The 22,541-nt window shown below is 49.3% G+C and overlaps 1 protein-coding gene across 4 annotated transcripts in view; it reads left to right on the top strand.

Moving 5' to 3' along the window:
- Positions 1-22,541, top strand: part of ZNF185 (zinc finger protein 185 with LIM domain) — a 74,067-nt gene that overhangs the window by 32,550 nt on the left and 18,976 nt on the right. For 3 of the 4 annotated variants that reach the window (XM_078063893.1, XM_078063894.1, XM_078063892.1), the window contains exons 11-16: positions 890-973; positions 6,563-6,649; positions 9,411-9,515; positions 10,574-10,672; positions 14,970-15,059; positions 20,118-20,315. In XM_078063893.1, the coding sequence (XP_077920019.1) occupies positions 890-973; positions 6,563-6,649; positions 9,411-9,515; positions 10,574-10,672; positions 14,970-15,059; positions 20,118-20,315 (663 nt within the window). The remainder of the gene's footprint in view (positions 1-889; positions 974-6,562; positions 6,650-9,410; positions 9,516-10,573; positions 10,673-14,969; positions 15,060-20,117; positions 20,316-22,541) is intronic. The other variant, XM_078063895.1, reaches the window with a different exon arrangement.

Raw genomic sequence — 22,541 nt, 5'->3', positions numbered from 1 at the left:
CAGTAACATTAGAGATGGGCCCTAAAGGGTGAACAGGGTTCAACAGGGAATGATCAGGATGTTACGTCACTCCAGCTGAATGAGGGAGGAGTGTCACCATTAGTTGAGACAGAACATCTTCTGGGAGAGAAGACTATTTGGGGAGCACAGGGAAGAAACTTCTGGAAGGTTGAATTTTAGGGGTATTCCCTGAGGTAAACAAAGAAGGCATCTGTGATGAGGTGGCATAGCGAGCTGAAGACCGGAATATACCAGGAAAGGGCAGTGACAGATAAATGGTGTGCTCTTACTGGCTGTATTAGGTTCCCGGGGCTGCTGCAACAAAGTACCACAAACTGGGTGGCATAGGCCCCAGAAATGTATTGTCTTCCAGTTCTGGAGGCTAGAAGTCCAAGATCAAGGTGTCAGCAGGATTGGTTCCTTGTGGAGGCTGTGAGAGAGAAACTGTCACAGGCTTCTCTCCCAGCTTCTGGTGACCACAGGCAGCCCTTGGCATTCCTTGGCTTGTAGACACATCATTCCATTCTCTGCCTCTATCATCTTATGAACCTTTTCTCTGTGTGTCTGTGTCCAATATCCTACTTCTTATAAGGACACTGGTCATTGGATTTAGGGTTCACCCTACTCCAGTGTGACCTGATCTTAACTTGATTACATCTTCAGAGACCCTATTTCCAAATAAGGTCACATTCACAGGTTCAAAGCCACACTATTCAACCTGATATGCTGTCCTTATGCCAAACTGGAGTTGCTAAGCCTCCAGGCTGAACCACCTCCTGGCCATAGACACCACTGAAAGAAAGCATGTCCTTCACGAGCCGCAAGTTCTAGGGCAGCTGAACACACCACAGGGGACAAGCAGTGCATCTGTTTTTCTTCTTGCCCCAAGGGTTGAGGTGGTGGATGAGGACAGGCCTTCTGAGAAGAGCCAAGACCCACCTACTCTAGCAAGATCCCCTCCTGGCTCAAACAGGTAAACAATCAGTCATCTCTGCCTGGTGCTGGGGGCTTCAAGGCTTGCCCTGCTACTGTCACTGTAGAGCTTCTGCCAGGTTACCGCCTTGCAGGGCCTCAGGGTCACTGTCCCTATGTGCCCAGTGACAAGACGGGGCACAGAAATCAGTAAGAGCCTGTCTAGCTGGATGTCCTAGGGCTGAATGGAGCGAAACAGTCTGGTGTCCAGGGAGAGTATGTCACTCTTGTCTGCTTGATGCAGTACTAATCGTAGGGTTTGAGAGGGCCTACCATCAGGGTCCTAGCCCTGCCATTCTTGGGCCTGTTTATAGCTGCGCTGTAAGTTGTCCAAGTTCAACCCGCCAACTGTGTCCTCTGCCTCCTCTGGAGGAGGAGGCTCCACAGTCCCCAGCCCTGCTCACAGCTGCCTTCTTTGCCAAAGCGTCTCGGGCGATTTGGATTGAGTGCATGCCGAGTCTGCCCAGCCCTGCAGGGAGCTGGGAGCCCAGGTGGGTGCTGTGAGTGGCTCTGGCCTGGGAGCCATTCAGATGGGATGGTCTGGGACTGGGGTGACAGGGCAAGGGCAGGCGCTCACTGGTGATCTCACTACATACGGGGCCCTGATTTGCTCTGATTTCTGAGCCCTGAGTATCTGAGCAAATTATGGTGCTCACTTGTCTGCAAATAGAGAGCAATCAATACCTCCTTGTACTTTGCAGTGAATTGAGCTAAGTCCTGTTGAGAGCAGCACTTCCCAATTGTTGCTGCTGTTTGAAGCTCCTGCCTAGACTGGGGGCTTTGTCCAAATCCAAGTCTGCTAAGTGGTGTGTCTCCATGACACCCTTGGAAGATCCTGTGGCTAGAGGGGCAGAGCACCTGTTCCTACAGGTCACTTTCAGGGACCCCATGGACTGTTCCAGCTCTCATAATGCCAGTGCAAGCCCCTATTCCCCTCCCCAGTTCAAGTCCCACAACCATTTGTATGTGACCATGGTCCCTTGGGGCCACCTCCTCTGTGCCAGGAGGAAGGTAGGGCCACCTGCCATAGCACAGACTGGTGAAGAGAGCAAGGCTGCAGACCTTCTCTGCCCAGAAGGAGCTGGGAGTGTGAGGCCATCCTGAGGTCATAGCCCCAGCAGCAGGACTGCCCCCTCTTCTTCACTCCCTCGCTCTCTTGCTCCTATTTGTGTAAACTTTTGTCCGTAAGAACTTTTAAACAAGTGGAAGATTTGAGAGCTCTTCACAAGGCAGCATTGATGGGACTCGGGGGCTGTCTTAGTTTGCTAGGGTTGCCAGAACAAAGTACCACAAATTGGGTGGCTTGAAGAACAGAAATGTATTGTCTCCCAGTTCTGGAGGCTAGAAGTCCAAAATCAAGGAGTAAGCAGGGTTGGTTCTTTCCGAGGGCTGGGAGGGAGGCCTCTCCTTGGTTTGTAGATAGCCGCCTCTCCCCGTGGCTCTTCACGTGCTCTTCCCTGTGTGTGTGTCTGTGTTCTGATCTCCTCTCCTTATAAGGACTTCGGTCATTTTAGATTAGGGGCCCACCCTACTCCGGTATAAACTCATCTTAACTAATTCCATCTGCAATAACCCTGTTTCCAAATAAGGCCCCAATCTGAGGCACTGGGGGGTTAGAACTTCAACATATAAATTTTAGAGGGGACATAATTCAGCCCCAAACAGTGCAGATCTCTGATTTTTCCTTATTTGTGTTTTGTGTTAAAAAAAAAAAAAAAAACAATGAATGGTTTCAGATGTTTTTTAAAAAAGAGAACATAGAAGAATTAGGTTGTGCTGTAGTATGTATTTGAGAGGCATTTTAACATTTATTCCAGAAAATTCCTTTGGATGTTTAATACCCATCAGCTGGCTGTCATAGCTAGGGCAACAGTAACAAAGTCCCACAAACTGGTGGCTCGAACAACAGAAATATATTGTCTCACAGTTCTGGAGGCCAGAAGTCCAAGATCAAACTTGCCTGTGATGCCCAGGAAACTGGGACCAGATTATGGAATGTTCCAGGCACCAAAGATGTCTCACAATGGGGCAGCCTCCAACGGGAAGGAAGGAGTTGTCATCAGAAGTGTGCAAAAGGGGCTGGTCAGGGAGGCTCAGTGTGCTGCTTCTCATAGTATTTCTTCCCTCAGATTCTGCAGTCACAAAATATCTGCAACCCCCCAGACAGCTTCCACGTGAGCTGCTGGCTGGTCCTGGGTTGCCTTCCTTTCTGACCCCACTGGTCAGGTCAGGCAGCCACCATCAGTTCCCCACACCCAGCTTTGCTCTGCTTGGTTATTTGAGAATTCCAGGCCTGGATGTGTCCTTGAAGGAGCCCAGCCCTGTGGGACACTTACTCAACCAAAGTCTGGGTTCTGTAGCACTTCAGAAAAAGCTGGTTTATGGCAGAGTGGGGCAGGAGAACATCACAGCCTTGTCCCCAGCTATGGCCCTGCTGAGGTTGCCCCACACCCCTTGGCTCAAGTCTGAGGTAAGTTCCCCATCTCACACAGTGGGCCAACCAGGAGGGAGGCCCTTGTTTTAGGTGCCAAACCCTTTAGGGCCTTCAGGGAGGGCTGAAAGTTTGGGACAGAAAGAGTGCCACACAAGGACACCCACAGGCTATATCCTTGGGGCTGTCCAGCTGTCACTTTCCTTCCATTAGATACCAGACCTGCCTAGCATCCCAAAGGCCTCTCAGCATCGAGTATCCACATCTGAACTACTTGTCTCTACTGTCACCCCCACCACCTCCCTGCACAACTGTGGAAGGGGCCTTCCCTCATGCACCCTGGGGCTTGATTTTCTTGGGTTCATCTTGTCTTTAACCTTGTCATTATGGGTAACTCTTACCCACCTTCTGGACTGAGCTTATTGAAATACCCTTTTCCAGTGAAACTGGCTACTGTCCCCATTACAGCACTGGTCAAGCTTCCTTGGCTTTCTGCCTCAGCCAATCATGGCAAGGCCTGTAGGCTGTGCCCCCGCATGCTGCCTGGCAGAGTAAGCTAGAGAGCAGTAAAAGCACAGCTTCTGGCACAAGGCCTTGTACTTTAACCCCCTGTGCCTCAGTTTCCTCGTATATACAGTAGTGAGTAGTAATACCTACCTCCTGAGGCTGCCCCAGATTCTAAACGGGCTAATGCATATAAAGTCCTTGGCACAGTGCCTGGGTGCTCCCAGGTATAGGCTTGCTGATTTGCAGGGCCTTCTTCAAATGCAGAGACCAGTATTGCCACCTTTCTGGCCTCTGAAAGGAAAATGTGGTTGTGGGTACAAGAGAAAGAGGCAGCTGGGGCCACACTAGATGAGTGCCCGTGATTTCCAGCAGCTCTCAGGCTAGCTGGCAACTGAAGATTGGACTACAGAGCTGTCTGTGGCTGAAGGTCTGGTAAGGGGATGGGGCTGGTGGGCTGCTGCAGGGGAAGAGAGGCTGGAAGGCTCCTGTATGAATTTGCTTTAATAAGTTATCACAAACTGGGTGGATTAAACAACAGAAACTTAATCCTCTCACAGTTCTGGAGGCCAGGAGTCCTAAATCAAGGTGTCAGTATGGCTGTGTGTTTCCTCCAAAGGCTCTGGGGGAGAATCTGTTCCAGGCCTTTCTCTTAGCCTCTGGTATTGCTGGCAATCCTTGTTGGTTCTTAGCTTTTAGATGCATCACTCCAGTCTCTGCCCCTGTTTTCACATGGCTATATTCCTTCCATGTGTCTGAGTACAAAGGTCCCCTTTTTATAAGGGCACCAGTCATATTGGATTAGGACCCACTCCTCTCCAGTATGACCTTAAGTTAATTACATCTGCAGTGGCCCTATTTCAAAATAAGGGCACATTCACAGATATTGGTGGTTAGGAGTTTAGCATATCTTTTAGGGGAACACAATGCAACCCATAACAGCCCCCCTGGAAAAGGTGCCATTTGAGCTGGGTCTTCAAGAAGGCATTGAAGGAGAGGCACCAGCTTAGACAGGCTTGGGTGATACTTTGTTCCTATTTCCTCTCTGACATAACAAAAAAGACCAGTGAAGAAGTATGTTTTATTTGCCTGTGATGTTCTCAAGTGGGGTGTGTCCCAGCCAGGTGTTTTATGCTGTCATCATTTTGCTATCATTGGAGGACACAGAGATCAGAGCTGCCCCTTGTGCACCAGGCACCCTGTCCCTGAAAGCCCTTCCATTTCCCTCTTGTCATCTCCAATGTGCTAGGTCTCAGCCAAGTCCGAGGAGGGACATAGACAAGCAGCCCACTGACCTGGTCTTCTAAAGCCTCCTAGTTTAGGTTGGAGCCAGATGTCAGAATCAATTCTGAGGTGACTTTCCAAAGAGAGCAGCCAAACCACCATGGCTGACCCAAAGTGAAGACCACCTACCTCCCGGCCTTCACCCTGGCTCCTCCTTTCCTCTTCCTGGGACCCCAGAGGGGCCTTTCTAAAGTGCCAGTCTGATCATGTGAAGCCCTTCACCCCCCACGTCAAGCGCATTCTTTGGCCGGATCTGATTTCAGCATTTAAGTCTCCTGCCAGCTGGTCTCCAGTGGGGCTATAGCTCCGTGAAGCTTCTCAGGTGTCCTTGCGCCTGGATTTGTGCACAGTCTTACACTTTAGTAGAGTCAGGACCCATGCCACTGTGCCCCCATTTTGCCCCCCACTGGGCTGGGGGCTTCACCAGGGCAGGCCTGGGCCCCACCCCCATCTGGACTCCTTGTCTCTACTGTCCTAGTACCCAGAGGCAGCTGAAGAAAGGAATTAGTTGCTATAAGTGGGCTGGGTCTTAAAGGATGGATCTTAAAGGGTGGGTCTTAAAGGAGCTGGGGAGGTATAGTTTGGGATGCAGAGGACCCCCCACAAAGCCAGGGATCTCTAGATTCTTTCTGGTTCTGCCCATCACCATTGCCCAAGCCTACTGGGTATCAGACCCTGCAGTGGAACCAAAAAGTACATCAGACTTGGAGGGATGTGTGTGGTTACTTGGGGGCCAGGTTCTGAGCACAGGAATCCTCAAAGGGGCCCTCTGAGTGCTGAGAATATCTGATCCTCTCTGAGCTCCAGCTCACAGGCACCTGGTCACTTGCTTTCATGCCCCAAGTCTCTGATATCCTACACCCACTGGCCCTCACTCCAAATTTGGTCTGTAGGTTTCCAGAGTATCTTGTTTGTCATCAGTCCCCATCAGTCCATATACCCAGAATTCCCACTGGCCTCACAAATAGCCACTTTGGACATTCCAGAGGGACCACAGCCAGGGCTCACCTCTGCAAGTGGATAGTAGCCTCATGGCAGCAGCTATAGACAGGGCAGTGGAGCTGGGCGGTCCCGTTTCCACCCAGAAGGCCCCTTGCTGTGCCTGAAGGGGTCTGGGCTCATGGGTGGGGGATCAGTAAAGGGGTGTTTCACTCTCCTTCCTCTGGCGCCTGGAGGTCAGTGGCTGTAGCACCAAGAAAGCCTAAGGCCAAAGAGGAGACAAGAGGGGAAAAAAAGGCAACGGGTCTGGGTGTCCCACTGCATTAGCCAGGAGGCTCCTGAGGGAGAATGCCCTTGGACCCCTGGCACAGATGGGGAAGAGGGGGAAGTTTTTCTTACCATCAACTCCCTGGCTCTCTTCCTTGGCTACAGTACAAGAGGTGAGGAGATTGTCCGCCTGCAGATCATGACACCTGGGGCAGGACTTCGCCTGATGGCCCCAGACCTGGAAGGAATGAGGTATGGGGGCCCTGCTGGGCTCCTTCCATGCCATTTTAGAGATGGGGTCAGTAGGGAAGGGATGCAAATGATCAGGCCCAGGGGCTGGTTGGTGAGAGACATGGTCAACCTGAGTCCCCTACCCCCATCTCATTCTTTCCACCCCAGTGGTGACTGTCCGCTGGCCAGAGATGTTAACCATCTGATACACCTGGTGCTGGGGAGGGTGAGGGACAGGGGGACCACAACCAGCAGGGAGCACAGAGGGCCTAGTCCCTGCCCCAAGACAGGAGGAAGAGATTCATGCAACAGGCAGGCAGGATGGTGAGGTGGAAGGGAGCTTGCAGGGTTTGCTAGGAGCTGGGCTTCAGGGAAGCTGGGGTGGGGGCAAGGGGAGATCTGAGCAGGGAAGGGCCAATTCTCTTTGGAGGGACAGGTGGAGAGAGGGATCCTGCAGCGCTCTGTCTTCTATTCATTTAGCTATTCACTCAGCTAATATTTACTGAGCTCCTGATTCATACCTGACCCCTGTGCCAGGACCTGGAAGGCAGCTGTTAAGCAGCCAGACTGAGACCCTGCCTTATGAAGCCCAGAGTCTAGGGAAGGAGGCCAGAGTGTATGCCCACTGGGGCAGTGGGAGCTCCAAGCAGGGGCCTGTCACCAGCTAGAGGTGGGGATGGTTAAGAGAAGGCTTCCTGGGGGAAGTGGCATCCAAGGTGAGTCCTGATGGGTCTCCAGTTCTCTTTACTCTCCTCTTTGACTCCTCCTTCTCCACATCCCTACCCCAGTCAGGCACTGAGTCCTACCCATTTTACTTTAGGGATATTTCCTATTCCTATTCTCCTATTGCCCCATCCCTAGACACTCCACATCTCTACCTGGATGAGATTTCTAAAAGGCAGAAGTAATCATGCCAACCCCCTGGGGAAAACCCTGCAATGTCCCCCACCTGATTGGGCTCTGCAGCCTGAACTCACTACCCCTTATATATCCTCCCTCCTTGGGCCCTCAGCTCCAGCCTCCCAGGCCTCCATATGGTGCCTGTGCACAGTTGTCCACTCATAGATCAGTCTTCCCCAAGAACTCTGAGCACCTGGAGGGCAGGGGCTGCAGTTAAGTGTTCCGTACATTCCCTTTGGCCCAGAACAGAAATGCGGGAGTGTTTGTTGCTGTAATGATTGAGGATGATCCAGTGTGACGATTTCTTTAATAAGGCAGTATTGCAAGCTGCTTCATTGATTTCCTCAAGGTGAACAATCTATGAGAAACAAGGGCAAAGTGACCCCAAGAGATGCAGGAGGAAGCCAGGCTGCCTCCAATGAACATCCTTGCTGTGTCTCCTGTCTTCAGAACCCACAAGGCTTCTGGTACTTTGTCTGGGAGTGGCAAAGCTACGATAACCCATTGAGATCCCATGGGGTGCCCCTCCCCCACTTTCCAATGGGAGAATCAAGTTGGGGGAAGAAGAAAGAGGGAAAGCTAGAATTGACCAAGTCCTGCCCTGCCGCAACAGCCTAGCAGGTATTCCCATGCAGGATGTAAATGCAGTCACTATGTCCATTTTACAGATGTGGAAATTGAGACCCTGAATGGTCAAGTAACTTGCTCAAGGTAACACAGCCAAGAACAGGCAGATTCAAGACTCCCACCCAGGCTGCTTGACTCCCACTCTGTGCCTTTTGCTCCATAATTCAGTACACTACTGGGGACCAGGGTGAAGGGGCAAGAAGGGGTGATATAAATACTTCGTATTTTTTAATAAATATATGATGAGTTTACTTGTGGGCATCCAAATGCAAATTGCCAGGAGGCATTTGAGGGTTTGTAGTTGAGGTTTTGAAAAGAGGTTAGGGCTCAAGAAATTTCCATGTTATATGCAGACAGATTAAAGTGAAATAACGGGATTCAATGTCAGTGTTTACATGGGGTACAATGTAAAGGGAATCAAGGAGAGAAGAGCCAGCAGGCTGAGCACAGATCCCAGTGTGGAGGTGGCAACTGCCTGGTCATCCCCCCCTGAGGGCGGCTGGGGATGGCAGTCAATTCTAGCCATGTTGAAGATAAGCTGTCTGAGGGCCAGTCTGAAAGGCATTGGAGGTATGGGTCAGGAACACAGAGAGGTGGGAACAAGTAGAAGTCACTGGCTTGAAGGTAGTAGTTGATGCCATGGGAGCAGAGGAAGTGGGCAAGGTGGTGGAGCATGCACATGGAAAGGAATGCTGAGAACACCAAAATTACAGGGCAGAAGAGGAGAAAAAAGTGAAGGAGACTGGGAAGGTATGGCAAGGGAGGTAGGAGATGGTGTCACAGAGTCAGGACAGACAGATGGGGGAAAGAACGCAGAAGTGGCCCACTAGGTCAGAGAGAACAGAGGGAGGTTGAATTAGGAGGTTAGGAGCAGTCTTAACATCATGGAGGATTATAGTCCAGAACTCTGCAATCAGACTGGGTTCAAATCCTAGCTCTTCCCCTTGTTACCTGGGGAACTTGGGGCAAATTGGTTGGGCTCTCCGTGCCCACATTCACTCATCTGGAAGGTAGGCATGGATAAATACAGTGCCCATATCCTGGGGTTTATGTGGATGGTTAATGCATGCAGAATCATGAGATTGGAGTCTGACCCTCAATCAACAGTCGCTATTAGTAATGAGAATTTGAGAATTGGCCAGTCCAACAGATTTTAAGTTCCTTGGAGATAGTTGGCATTTAGGGATGAGGTAACTTCCTTCATCTGAGTGTGGGTGGCTTGTGGGTGGTTAACTTATGTTTCTTTCCTCCATAGTTCTTCCCCAGGCTCCAAAGACAAAGAGGCTCCCAGCCCTGGAGAGGCCAAGAGAGACTTGTTTGGTGAGGAGGCCTGCAAGAGCCCCAGTCCAGACCCTGAAAGGTAACTCAGTGCAGGGACATAGAGCCCATGTGGCCCTTGGTCTAAGTCAATGGATGGAGCTGGGACCAGGACTGTCCAGTTCCCCACTGTGTCCCCAGTGCCTGAGGCAGGGCAGGTCCTCAATGAATATTTGTTGAAAGAATAAATGAAGGAATGTATGAGGCCTGGAGAGGGGCAGGCCCCTGCCAAGATCCCTCAGGGAGCCAGTTGCAGAGCTGGACAAAACTCTAGGCCAGACCACCCCACCCCAGCCTTTGGCCCAACTTCACTGTGCCTTTGTCCCCATTGAAAGCTGTCCTGCTGATGGCCAGGGCAAGCAAGGCTGCCAAGTCAGCAGTTTAAGGAAGTCAGTGACCAAAGGATACATGGGCCTCAACAGAACATCTAGCATGGACTTCCAGGATGGCCTGTGGATAAAGGCAGACATGGTAGAGGCTGGCAAGGATGTGAGGCAGAGCCAGTGGGGGATGATGAATCCAGAAGGGATGGTTGTGCCCAGCCATCCTATGACCATCTCATTGAGTTGTCCTCCAAGCCAGACCAGGGAAGCCTGGGTGTGGTGAGCAGCGGCTGAGATTTAGACAATTTTTCAATGGGATTCTGGTAGCCAGTGATGGATAAGAGCCCACAACCTTGCCTGTCTGCCACCATTTTCTCAGTGTGGAGTTCTGGATCCCCAGTGGGGACTCAGCCATGGAAATGAGGGAAGGGGACCCAGGATGTCTTGGGGATCTTGTTTCTGCCCTGGGCTCTGGTTTATTAGTGGCCCCAAATGCCTTGGCCCTTGTTCTTTTCAGCCATTGATCCCTCCATTGTGCCAGCCTCCTCCTGAGTTGCCACTTTGCTCTATTGTTTTGGCTTCACTCTTGCTCCTGGGCCATTAGGTTTGGAAGAAAAGCAGAAATACTTGCTGGGGTCAGGTTGGCTCTAGTTGGAGCAGCGCAGGGTGGCAGCCGAGAGCCTGGGCTTCTAGTCCTTGAGGCTTGCTCTCAGGACATCTTAGTTATATTAGATCAAAACCTAATCAGAGTCAGCAAATGCTTCTCTTCCCATAACAGGTCAAGCGCACAGTCAAGCGATGGCAATGTGGGATCCAGAGCCATGAGCTTCCTACCTGAAGGCTTGACTGGAGCAGACATTGGCTCTGGGAGAGGAGGGTAAGCTGCCCGGGGAAGGCAGGTGGCCTCAACTTATTGATTCTCTCATGTTCCGGTGACAGGCCAGGGTCAAGCTGCCAAAACTGCTTGGGTTGCTGGGGACTGAGCACTGTCATTTCCCATAGTCCTATGTACAGCTTGCTTCTCCGGTTGCTGCCACCACATCCTTTGTCCCTGGGCTTTCCACTTATGGGAATTGCCGATGCTCGAATCTTGCTCCTTCTACCTTCTGCCACTGGCTCTCAAGATCCTACAGAGCAAGCACAAGGGCCCACTTGCAGCCGGAGGCCCAGCCCTTGCCTGGGCAGGCATCAGGAGGTAGGATGAATGTGTGGGGAATGAGTGAAGGGACAGACTAACAAACAAATGACCAAATGATGGTCATTTGTTTCTTCTTGGCTGAGCTCTGAGGACAAGCTGAAGGAGGTCCTTCATCTCTGCTTTCTCCTTTCCCTTCCAGAAGCCCCAAAGCTCCTTTTTCTGCCCCACCAGCCTTTCCTGGCCAGTTATGCTCTTCGGTTCAGTGAGAGGAAAAGCAGTGGCCCCTCTGAGAAGACAAGCATGTCTGGCTGGGCTCAAATTCCTGGACCTGGGTGGAGTCAGGGGCCACTTTCTCAGGTGATTCAGGAAGTGGCAAGGTCCCACCTGTCCCCAAGTGGTTCCAAGCCAAGAATGAGTCATCCTTGGGGACAAAGAATAAGTATGCTGATGTTGGCACAGATAGTTCAGCTCCAAGTTGTGCTAGCGCCCTTATGGTTCAGAGCAAATGGACAAAGAGGAATGACAAAGCCAGTGTCTGCCGAGAGCCACAAGGGCATGCAGATACCAGGAAAGGCCACTGGGCTGGAGCCTTGGCTCTTTGAGCTGTCACTAGTGGGGAGGACTCTCCGAGAACCCAGCACTTGTGCTATTAAGTGAATTTGCTGGTTGCTGTTGTAGACTTCTGCTTCATGTTTGAATATTCATCCAGATCATCCTTTTTGCTTACACACCTTCAGAAAGTAAAATCTTTGCTTTCTGCTTTCAGTTTCCTTAAAATAAAGCCAAACATCAAGTTACCTTACAAAATAATCTGAAGAATTGTCTAGATTTTTATGACTTTTAACCTTTCAAGATTCAAGACTTTTATACATTGTCTTATCTATCCTTATTTTGACAGTGATTTTTAAGAAACTTGCCTTTATTATATTTCCAAGGAAAATCTTTCTTTTTTTTTAAGATTTTATTTTTAAGTAATCTCTGCACCCAATGTGGGGCTTGAACTTACAACCCTGAGATCAAGAGTTGTATGTTCTACCAACTAAGCCAGCCAGGCACCCCAGAAAATGTTCTTTCTTTCTTTTTTTTAAGATTTTATTTATTTGTCAGAGAGAGAGAGAGAGAGCGCACACACAAGCAAGGGGAGCGGCAGGCAGAGGGAGAAGCAGGCTCCCCGCCGAGCAAGGAGCCCGAGGTGGGACTTGATCCCAGAGCCCTGGGATCATGACCTGGGCCAAAGGCAGACACTTAACCGACAGAGCCACCCAGGCATCCCAGAAAATGTTATTTCTTTTTTTTTTTTTTTTTTTTAAGAATTTATTTATTTATTTGACAGAGAGAGACACAGCGAGAGAGGGAACACAAGCAGGGGGAATGGGAGAGGGAGAAGGAGGCTTCCCGCGGAGCAGAGAGCCCGATGCGGGGCTCAATCCCAGGACGCTGGGATCATGACCTGAGCCGAAGGCAGACGCTTAACGACTGAGCCACCCAGGCGCCCCCAGAAAATGTTATTTCTTATGCAGAAAACAATCACTCCTTTTCCATTCACTTTTTTTCTCATTCACTTTTATGAGTTTAATAATTGAATTTAGTAATTATGGTTGGAAGTACAAATGGGATAAACAGATTTGAGAACAAACATGAGGAACTCTTAGTGAACATGCTACTCAAGTGCAGGCTTGCACAGGCGATGAGGTGAGCTGTGACTGCTCAACATGCTGTGAGCATCAATCTGCCTGATTTTTTTTAAATTTTATTTTATTATGTTATGTTAGTCACCATACAATACATCATTAGTTTTTGATGTGGTGATCCAAGATCCATTGTTTTCGTATAACACCCAGTGCTCCATGCAGTACGTGCCCTCCTTAATACCCATCACCGGGCTAACCCATCCCCCCACCCCCTCCCCTCTAAAACCCTCAGTTTGTCTCTCAGAGTCCATAGTCTCTCATGGTTCATCTCCCCCTCTGATTTCCTCCCCTTCAGTTTTCCCTTCCTTCTCCTAATGTCCTCCATGCTATTCCTTATGTTCCACAAATAAGTGAAACCATATGATAATTGACTTCCTCTGCTTGATTTATTTCATTTAGCATAATCTCCTCCAGTCCCATCCATGTTGATGTAAAAGTTGGGTATTCCTCCTTTCTGATGGCTGAGTAATATTCCCTTGTATCTATGGACCACATCTTCTTTATCCATTCATCTGTTGAAGGGTATCTCGGCTCTTTCCACAGTTTGGCCATTGCGGACATTGCTGCTATGAACATTGGGGTGCATATGGCCCTTCTTTTCACTACATCTGTGTCTGTGGGGTAAATACCCAGGAGTGCAATTGCTGGGTCATAGGGTAGTTCTATTTTTAATTTTTTGAGGAACCTCCACACTGTTTTCCAAAGTGGCTGTACCAACTTGCATTCCCACCAACAGTGTAAGAGGGTTCCCCTTTCTCCACAACCTCTCCAACATTTGTTGTTTCTTTCCCTGTCCATTTTTGCCATTCTTACTGGTGTAAGGTGGTATCTCAGTGTGGTTTTGATTTGGATTTCCCTGATGGCTAATGATGATGAACATTTTTCCACGTGTCTGTTAGACATTTGTATGTCTTCTTCGGAGAAGTGTCTGTTCATGTCTTCTGCCCATTTTTTGACTTGATTATTTTTTGGGGGGTGTTGAGTTTGAGAAGTTCTTTATAGATCTTGGATACCAGCCCTTTATCTGTAGTGTCATTTGCAAATATCTTCTCCCATTCTGTGGGCTGCCTCCTTGTTTTGTTGACTGTTTCCTTTGTTGTGCAGAAGCTTTTTATCTTGATGAAGTCCCAAAAGTTCATTCTGCCTGCTTTACAGAGAGACAAAGAATGCAGCCTACCCTTGGGAAGACTGGTAAGACAGCAACCCATTCACTCAATCTGTATCCAGTTGATGGATACAGATCGACTGCAAAGGGATGCTGCTTCTATAAATGGCCACAGGCCCCAGTAATAATAACAGGAGCAATTTAGCACATGCTAGGGCTTAGGCATTATTCTAAGTACTTGCCATCTATTAACTCATTTACTCTTCTTGGAAAACTTATGAGGTGGACACAATTATCATCCCCATTTCACTGATGACCAAACTGAGGCCCAGAGAAGTCAGGTGATGTGCCCAAGATCACACAGCTGGGAGGTAGCAAAGTGCTGATTTGAACCTAGGCAATGCGCCTGCAGGGAGCATACACTGCCCCAGTGTCAGGCAGTTGTGGGCTCTAAGTGATTATTATGCCCTGAGCATCTGTTTGAGCAGCCCTTCAGCTCTCATCGGAAGCCATCCTTTGCGGAGGGAATAGACATACAGACACAAAGTCCTTAACCCAGACCAGGCTTGGACTCCTTCCACAGACTGTGCTCAGCTGCTGGCTTCCCCCCATCTCCTGGATGATCAGGATGTGTGTGGTTCCAACTCTCAGCCTTGCAAGCCCAGCACCTACTCACAAGGACCCAAGCTGAGGTGGCAGAGGGGATGGCATTGGGAGACAGAGCTTGGGAAGAGACCTTCCTGTAGGGACTGCAGCTCAATCCAGCAGAAGTCAGGAGGAGGAATCCCAGGGACAGCCAACCAGTACTCGGAGGCTCAGTCCCAGGAAGCACATGGAAGTGGTTGAGGAGTGCAATGGGAAGGGGTTGTGCATTCCTACCCAGCAGGCTTCTGCCTTATTTCATCTACCAATCCACCAGTAGGAGTGGCTAGTTTGCTGTGGGTGTGTGGAACATTTAGTAAGGAACAATCTTCCTGTACTCCCACACAGCCCCAGGAGATGTAGATCAGGCAAGGATACCGGAACCCAAAACCAAGAGCTGATCAGGAGCAGTGCTTGATCTTGAACTCAGGTGCTAAGGCCACAGCTCATAAGATGTTATCACACACAGTGGCAGGACTGAGATGCCATCCTTTAATGGCAGATGTTGGTCTCCCTTTCCTGTGAGAAGGCAACTGGGAAGGGCCCCGAGTCCTCTTTGGTCTGAGGCCTCATCAGGCATGTGTGCTTTCTCCCTCAGCTCCAGTGCCACTCTGGCCTCTGCTTTACCAGCTGACTGGAAGAGTGACAGTCCAGCAGACCTGGATGACAGGGAGGCACACCTGAAGGGGTAAGGCATCAGGCAACAGTGCTGAGCTTCTGAGGTGGAGAGAAAAATTCAGGTATGCATTAGCCTTTGGCTTGGAAGGTGAGGCCAGCAAGGCCTGTGAGCTGGTCCAAAGCATGTGGCAAGAGCTGAAGCCCCAGCTAGAGCCCTCTAGCCTCTGCCTCTGCCGCCACAAAGCTTTCCACTACACCTTGTTGCTTCCAGCCAGGAAGTCTTCCATAATCAGGAAGTCACCCACTCTTTCAATCAACAATCACTCGAACGGCACCTGCCCTGTGCTGGAGGCTGGGGCACACAGATATGGCTGATGGGAGACAAAGCCTGGCCCAGACTGGAAGAATACATTATGCTGGAGCAGGGAAATGGTGGGGGGGGGGCCAGGACAGCTTCGTGGGGGAGGTGGCTTTTGAGCCGAATCTTGAAAGGTGAATAGAGGTCCTTCAAGCAAAGGAAACAGGATACACAAAGGACCCCAAACAACCTGCTATTTCCTGGGCACTGCATGTAGTTGAGTGTGGCTAGTACTGAGGGTCCTTGTCAGGGACTGGTGAAATAGAAGGCTTGTCGGGGTATGAAGGGGCTGATTGGCCTTTAATACCAGATATTGTTAATGACCACTACAACCACTTAACTTTGGGTCACCTACTGGGTGCACAGCCCTTCACTCACTGTGTCTTATACAGTGCTCCCCACAATCCTGTGAGTTTTGCACCTAATTAGAATGAAGAACAAAGGTCTGGAACATAGGTATCTGTGCCTCCTGGGAAGAACAGTGCTCTGAAAGAAATAGCCAGGGTGCTGATATAGAGTGGTGACAGTGAAGAGGGCTACTACTTACATGGGGTAACTCAGGCAAGCTCCTCTAAGGAGGAAAAGGAACCAATTCTAGGAAGAGCAAGGAGAAAAGAGCTGCAGATAGAGAACTGCAGACAAACCCTGCAGTGGGAATACACTAGAGTGGCTGGAGCCTAGCCAATGACAGGGACCATAGATGGACCAGGGCTTTGGTAAGCTATGAGGTATGAGACCGTATTATGTGGCTTTTTGGGTTCAAATTGCACTGACAGTTAACAGAGTGAAAACAGTAACTGACACCTATAGTGTGCTCTGCTGGATGCGTTACAATCTTTCCAGCAACCCCATAAAATGAATAAGCAGGGAAACTGAGGCACAGAAAGGTTAAGTGATTTGCCCAAGGGCTTACAAGTGGCAAAGCTGAGTTCCAGTGCAAGAGCCTCTTAAAAAAAAAAAAAAAACACTTAAGGAAAAACTTTAAAAAGCTATTTTATGAAATCTGTTGTGTGAAGCCTATTCTCAAGATCCAGAACCAGTAACTCTCCGCTAGTTAATGTGTGAAGCACCCTGTCTGCATGATCTCATCTAATATTCCCCAAACCTGGGGCAGGATCTGGCTTCTTATTATGCAATATGACAATGGAGAAAACTCTGGCAGCACTTGAGAATCACCAAGAAAGTGTTAAAAAAAAAAAAAATTCCTGAGCCCCATGCAGAGGTTTAGATTTAATTGTTGTGGGGTGGCTTACACCATCCATGTCTTTTTAAAATCTCCCAGTCTATTTTCACGTCCAGTCTAGGTTGAGAATCATTGCCGGCTTCGCGCCTGGGCTTTTGATTGGCGCGCGCCTGTGCGCGCGCGCGCCTACTGGAGCGCGACACCGTCTTCTGTGCGCCTGCGTGGCGGGGGCGAGCCCACTGAAGTCTTGTGCGCCTGCGTGCACCGCCATTTCCTGCATCGGGGAGCTCGGGTCGCAGTGCCTATCGGGAAATACGACCATGCACAAAGCGAAATGGCTGCCCAGGACTAGAAAGGCCTCAGTGTAGCTTCTCCTTCTGCCGTGCTGGTTCCGGCCGCTAGATGGCGCGCGAGGATCACAAATGGGCCGGGTCGTCCGTCTGGGGCCGCCCTGGGCTCTCACTGTCCTTGCATAGATGGCCTGGTGGGCGCTGGTGGTGTCACCGACCTTGGGGTTGCAGCAGGCCCCTCTGACCCGTGTGGACCATCGCCGCAGTCCAGGCAGAGGCGGGAGAGAGGGAGCGGGCTGGGTGCCCGCAAGGAGCCGAAAGGGGCTACTGTGGCCCCAGCCTGTTTGGCAGGGTGCCCTGGCCTTGGTCGTCTCTGGCCTCTGGCCACTGATCTTCAGAGCTGCCCGGGGGCAGGGGCTGTGGACTCACGGGGAGGGCTGCCAATCCTCCATCCATGAGGGACCACCTGGGTGGATCTGCCTGGGCAGGGCTCTAGGGCCCTGGAGAGGCGGCTTAATTCCCAAGAGTTGTGTGAGGAAGGGTGATGGGGGTGGGCAAGGAGATCCTGCAGAGCAGTCAAACTGTCCCAAAACTTGAGGAACTCTTCCCTATTCTAACTTAGTCTTGCTTCATTACATGTGCAGGAAGAGTCGGTATAGTATGGTGATCAAGAGCATTTATTCCTGTGCATGGGCTCACACTGAAGCTCTGTCATCTACTCCCTATGTGGCCTTGGCTATCTTTCCCATCTCCTCTTCTAACTGAATCCAAGCTCGTTCTGCTTACTGCAGGACAGGCCAGTAAGTGGAGAGACAAGATGTTAGGGTAAGGAAAGCAACTTTATCCAGAAAGCCAGCAAACCAAGGAGATGGTAGACTGTTATCCTAAGGAACTACCTCCTCTTGGCATGAAATTTGAGCTTCATAAAAAAATCAAAAGAAAGTTAGTTAAAGGGAGGGAGCAGGAGGGGGTGGAATTAAAAGGTGACTGACATCTGTAGACATCCCAGGAAGGTTGTGTAACTTCTCTGTCCTTAGTCAGTTTATCTTTGTTTACAGGAATCTGGTCATGTTGTTCCTGTAAATCTTAAACATAACATAGTCATTTGTGTGCATACTTACTTATCTCCTTGGGTGAGGTAAGTTTTGGGTAAAGAGTGGTCTTTGCAAGTCTTAGCTGTAGCATACCTACGTGCATGGCTAAACTAGAAGTTTCTAAGCTATAGGTCACAGTAACAAGGAAAATAGAAGCAATATGGAGTCAAACATGCAAAGTTTGTTCCTATTACACTCTGTGTTTGAATTTCCTTACCTATAGAATAGTGGTAATAATAGTTCCCACCACACAGGGTTGTTGTGAGGATTGAGTTTGTTTGTATAAAGCATGTAGGACATTCCCTGGCACAAAGTACTATGTCAGACTCTCCTTTTATAAAAACTTGAAGCTAAATAAAGCAGCCCCAAAGGAATACCTCCTTCTACCAGAACACTGGGAAAGCTGCTGTTCCCCTCTACAGTTTTATTGGCCTGATTTCTTTTAATAAGACACAGAGTAGTTCATCCCCTCCCCACCAAACTTTGGGTATTTTTACATCTAAAACATAGAGTTTTCCTCTTTGTTATGTTGCAAGCCTGGGCTTTCCACATTTATGTTCTTTCTGCATGAGGAACAGGTAAACTTTAGGCACATGTATTCACTGTGGACAACCATTATCAACCAGCAGAGGAGTCTTTTGGAGGTAGTGTAAGAGTGGAAGGGGGTGTTATCTTCCATGTGGGAGTGTGATTGTGTCCAGAATAGACAGTAGCTGTATTAGGCTACTGAGTCTTTGATCTAGTTACAGCCAGAAGTATTACTTTGCCTATCTCTAAACACTTGACTTACAGACAATTCATTAGAGGCATGGGAGACCTCTGGGGTATTACATTGCTCAGCAATACTTCCTGTGACTAAGATTTCCTTTTTATAGGTCAGATGGATTACACCTCCTATAATTGTAGTGACTTTGCTCTGAGGCCTAGGGCAAAGGAACCTTATTCATCCACTTGTCCTTGTGTTGCAGTGGACCCCCAAATTACTCTTTTCAGAGAATCTTGACTTGATGCACAAATTGATGAGGACAATCTCTGTTACCATAATTCTGTAAAGGACAGGAGATGGGACAGGATTCTGATTAAGTCCATGGCAAAGCTAGTTCAGGGCTTACAGAGGCAGGAAACAAGCTCTTTAGGCTTTCTATGTTTGTCTTTGGCTCAAGCATGTATGTCACATGTAGGGTTGGGGTGGGTGTGTCAAGGTATCCTGCTGGCTAAGGGACTGGCATTATCTGAGCAGACCACTTTTGGTATCTGGCTGGGCTGCAGCAGACCATCAGGGTAGAAGCAGCACAGAGAGGGATAACACCCACTTGCCTGCCCATTTGCCTGGGCAGCTGGTAGTGGTAATAAGCTTATTATCCCTGCTAGGGTACTTTGGTTCATGTCACTTGAGGCTGAAAAATCGCATTGCTTTCAGGGCATACTCCAAAAACTGTGGTCACTGCTCCACTTGTTATTTCAGCTTGAAGACAGGGAGCATACCTATTATGGGATTAACTTCTATGAATAAAAAGTCCCAGGGCTAGAGGTAACTGGTAGTGTGATCTTCTTATCCCAGGGTAGCCCCGCCAGTGATTGGAGGCATGCTGCTGATGTTGGGAGACTTGAGTTCAGGTTAAGCCAGGATCCGGGTGATGAACTAGATTTTTATTTTCTAGAATGCTGGCTTAAGCTCTCAATAACCCGACTCAGTGTCCTTGGCCTAGTGGGCATATAACATCTTTGAGGCCTCTGGGTAGCAGCACCATCACACATAGAGGTCATGGGGAAGGCACCAGGAGAAAGAACAAGGCCCTTGGAAGCACCTCAGATGGGGATGGTGATGGGAAAGGTGTTCAAGTGTAGGTGTGGCATGAGGCCAGGGAGGAAGATCTCCCAAAGAGCTTGATGTGGGGGATAGCTGAGAAGCCACTTTCTCCTTGCCAGATTCAGGGGATGGCAAAAGCATCTGAGGTTCAGGCTTTCTCTAGTATGAGTGGGGACTGCTTTTGTCAGTGGGAGGGGGAGCAGTGGTACTGGGATTCTCCCAAAGACGAGAAAGACTGGTCTCCGTGTGGTGGGGGCCATGCTGGGCTCTTCTCTTCCCCATCTTCTGGAAGAGGAGCCCACTATGGCCACAGGAGGTGACATCAGCAGGCAGTGGGTAAAGAAGGACTGGTCCCAAAGCACTTGCTCCATAAGGATATTTATTCTTTCTCAGCACCTTGGCTGGTTCTGAAGAGAAGAATGTGGCTGCCAAGGTGGGAGAGACCTTGCAGGAGAAGCCCACGGCCCTGAGAGGTGGCCAGGGAGACCCAGCTGTACCCTCCCAGCAGCCTGCAGCCCCCAGGACCCCAGAGCCACAGAGCAGCCCCAGAAGACCTGAGCAGCTTGTGGAACTGAACACCCAGGCCAGCAGGTAAGGGTTATGCTGTGCTGGGCCCCCTGCCTGCCTGAGGCGAAATTTTGTCAGGGGCCATGACCCAGGTAGGACCCACTTTTTAAAAAAGATTTATTTATTTATTTTAGAGAGAGAGACAGAGAGACAGAGAGAGTGTGGGGGGGGAGGGGTAGAGGGAGAGAATCCTGAAGCAGACTCCCCACCGCATGTGGAGCTCGATGTGAGGCTCGATCTCATGACCCATGAGATCATGACCTGAGTTGAAACTAAGAGTCAGGCACTTAACCAACTGAGCCACCCAGGTGCCCCAAGTGGGATCCACGTTTATCCCATGTTCACGCCAGTGCCTGGCACTCACACACCCAGGAGCTCAAACTCCTGCCCCATGAGTGGAGTTGGGATGGTGACTCCCTGAGTGTGAAGCAGTGTTGAGGGGCTTCCTGTGGTGCACGTAGCTGGGATAGGGCCTATGATAGAAGTAGGTGTATGTACCCGGAGGTAAGAAGCCCTGGCTAATTTCTGACATGTGGAGCAGGAAGGTCTCCCAGGATGGGGGTCCCAAGTAGGATGAGGGTTATTTGTATGTATAAAATGGCACTGTCAGAGAATGAGAGAGAGAGGGAGATTGAGATTGAATAATAACTGACATTTTCTAGGCATCCTCATCCACTCTGTAGCCCCCAGTATAATCTTCACTCCACTCTAGACCTGTTTGCTCCATGGCCTACTGGACATTGTTATCCAGATTCTCTACAGGCACTTTACATTCAGCATTACCCAAATGACCTTATTATATCTCTGCATGGCACCTCCCCCCAACTTCCTTGCTGTCTCTCAGCTTATTCTTTCCACGATCTGGAACCATTACCATCCACCCAGTTGACCAATCCTGAAATCTTGGAAGAGACTTGGCTACCACTTCCCTTCACCTTTACCTTTTATAAACAACAAGGCTTGTGGCCTTATCATCTCTCCCTTGGCTGAGCATTTTCCTAACTGGTTTTCTGCATCATCTTACTTTATACCCCCTGGCCTGATTCTCCACATGGCAGCTGAAGGGAATCTTCATACAAGTCATGTCTGGTCTGTTCATGATGAATATAACATATTAATGTTATTAATGTCAGTTTTGTTGTTGTTTAATGGATATGGAGTTTCCCTGGTCTCTTGTTTATACTATTGGCCTCCCTTCCCCTTCCTCTTCTTTTGGGCAAGAATGGCTTATTGGTTAACAAATTGGGAACAGGAACTTCATGAATCTAGCTTGGCCAGTAATTCTCCTTGTATTTGGAAGCAGATGGCTTCAGATGTACAGCAAGAAGGTTCCCCTTGAATTCTTTGCTTCTGTCTACAAGCCCCCAGGGCCAGTTGTCCAGCCAGGCTCTTGGCTGGGTGAGTAAGGACCTGTGGTTCAAGGATGCAATAGGAGCCCTCCTTTTTGGCTGTACATGTAAAGCCATCTGCTTCATCAGCTGACACTTATCTCCATTTTCTGTTCTTTTTTCGTCTAAAAAAAGAGGTGTTAATTATTGGCCCCCTAAAACTCTGAGTCTATACAATGAAAAAAAGGAAAAATAAGAGAGAAACAAAGGCAGATGCGTCAGAATTCTGGATAGTAATATTGAAAGGTCTTTTAGCAGAAGAGGACCTGAAGAGGGGTACTGAGAAGGAAAGTTTTGGATAAATGGAAGAACCTGGAAAGAGTACCATCATGGAAACCAAGCCAGGCTGAGCTAACTTTCCAGTATGCTGTGTACCCTTAAATAAGCCCATAGATTTGGTAAAATGGAGTTTATGGCTGCTTTAAGCAGGGGGCAGATCACAGGAGTAGAAAGATTGTGGTTGACTTATGATGGATTGAGGAAGAAGTGGGCAGTGAGGTCGTGCAGTTGGTGGAGGTATACAACTCTTTCTAAAATGTTGGCCAGGAATTGATGGAGATTGGATGAATGAGCAGATAAACACAGCCACAGGATGTTGGGAAGGGCTTTTTAAAGTGCATGCTTATGTGCTCAGGTGAGGAAATACACTCTGGGTAAAGAGAGTTTGATATTTGAAGAAAGAGTGAGCAAACCCAAAGGTGAAGGGTCACTGAATTTATGGTAAGGGCTTAGGGTGGTAGGTTCTAGAGTCTTGGGAAGGAAGGAGATGGCTCTGTCTTAGAGACAGGAGGGAAGGATGAGTGCAAATGTAGGTTGGAGGGCAGTGGAAGGAATATGCAGAGTAATGTGGGCTCCTTGATTT

This window comes from Halichoerus grypus, chromosome X (assembly GCF_964656455.1).
Source record: "Halichoerus grypus chromosome X, mHalGry1.hap1.1, whole genome shotgun sequence".
Taxonomy (NCBI): Eukaryota; Metazoa; Chordata; class Mammalia; order Carnivora; family Phocidae; genus Halichoerus; species Halichoerus grypus.
The sequence above is the reverse complement of the archived record's forward strand: the minus strand, read 5'-3'. Positions and strand labels throughout refer to the sequence as shown.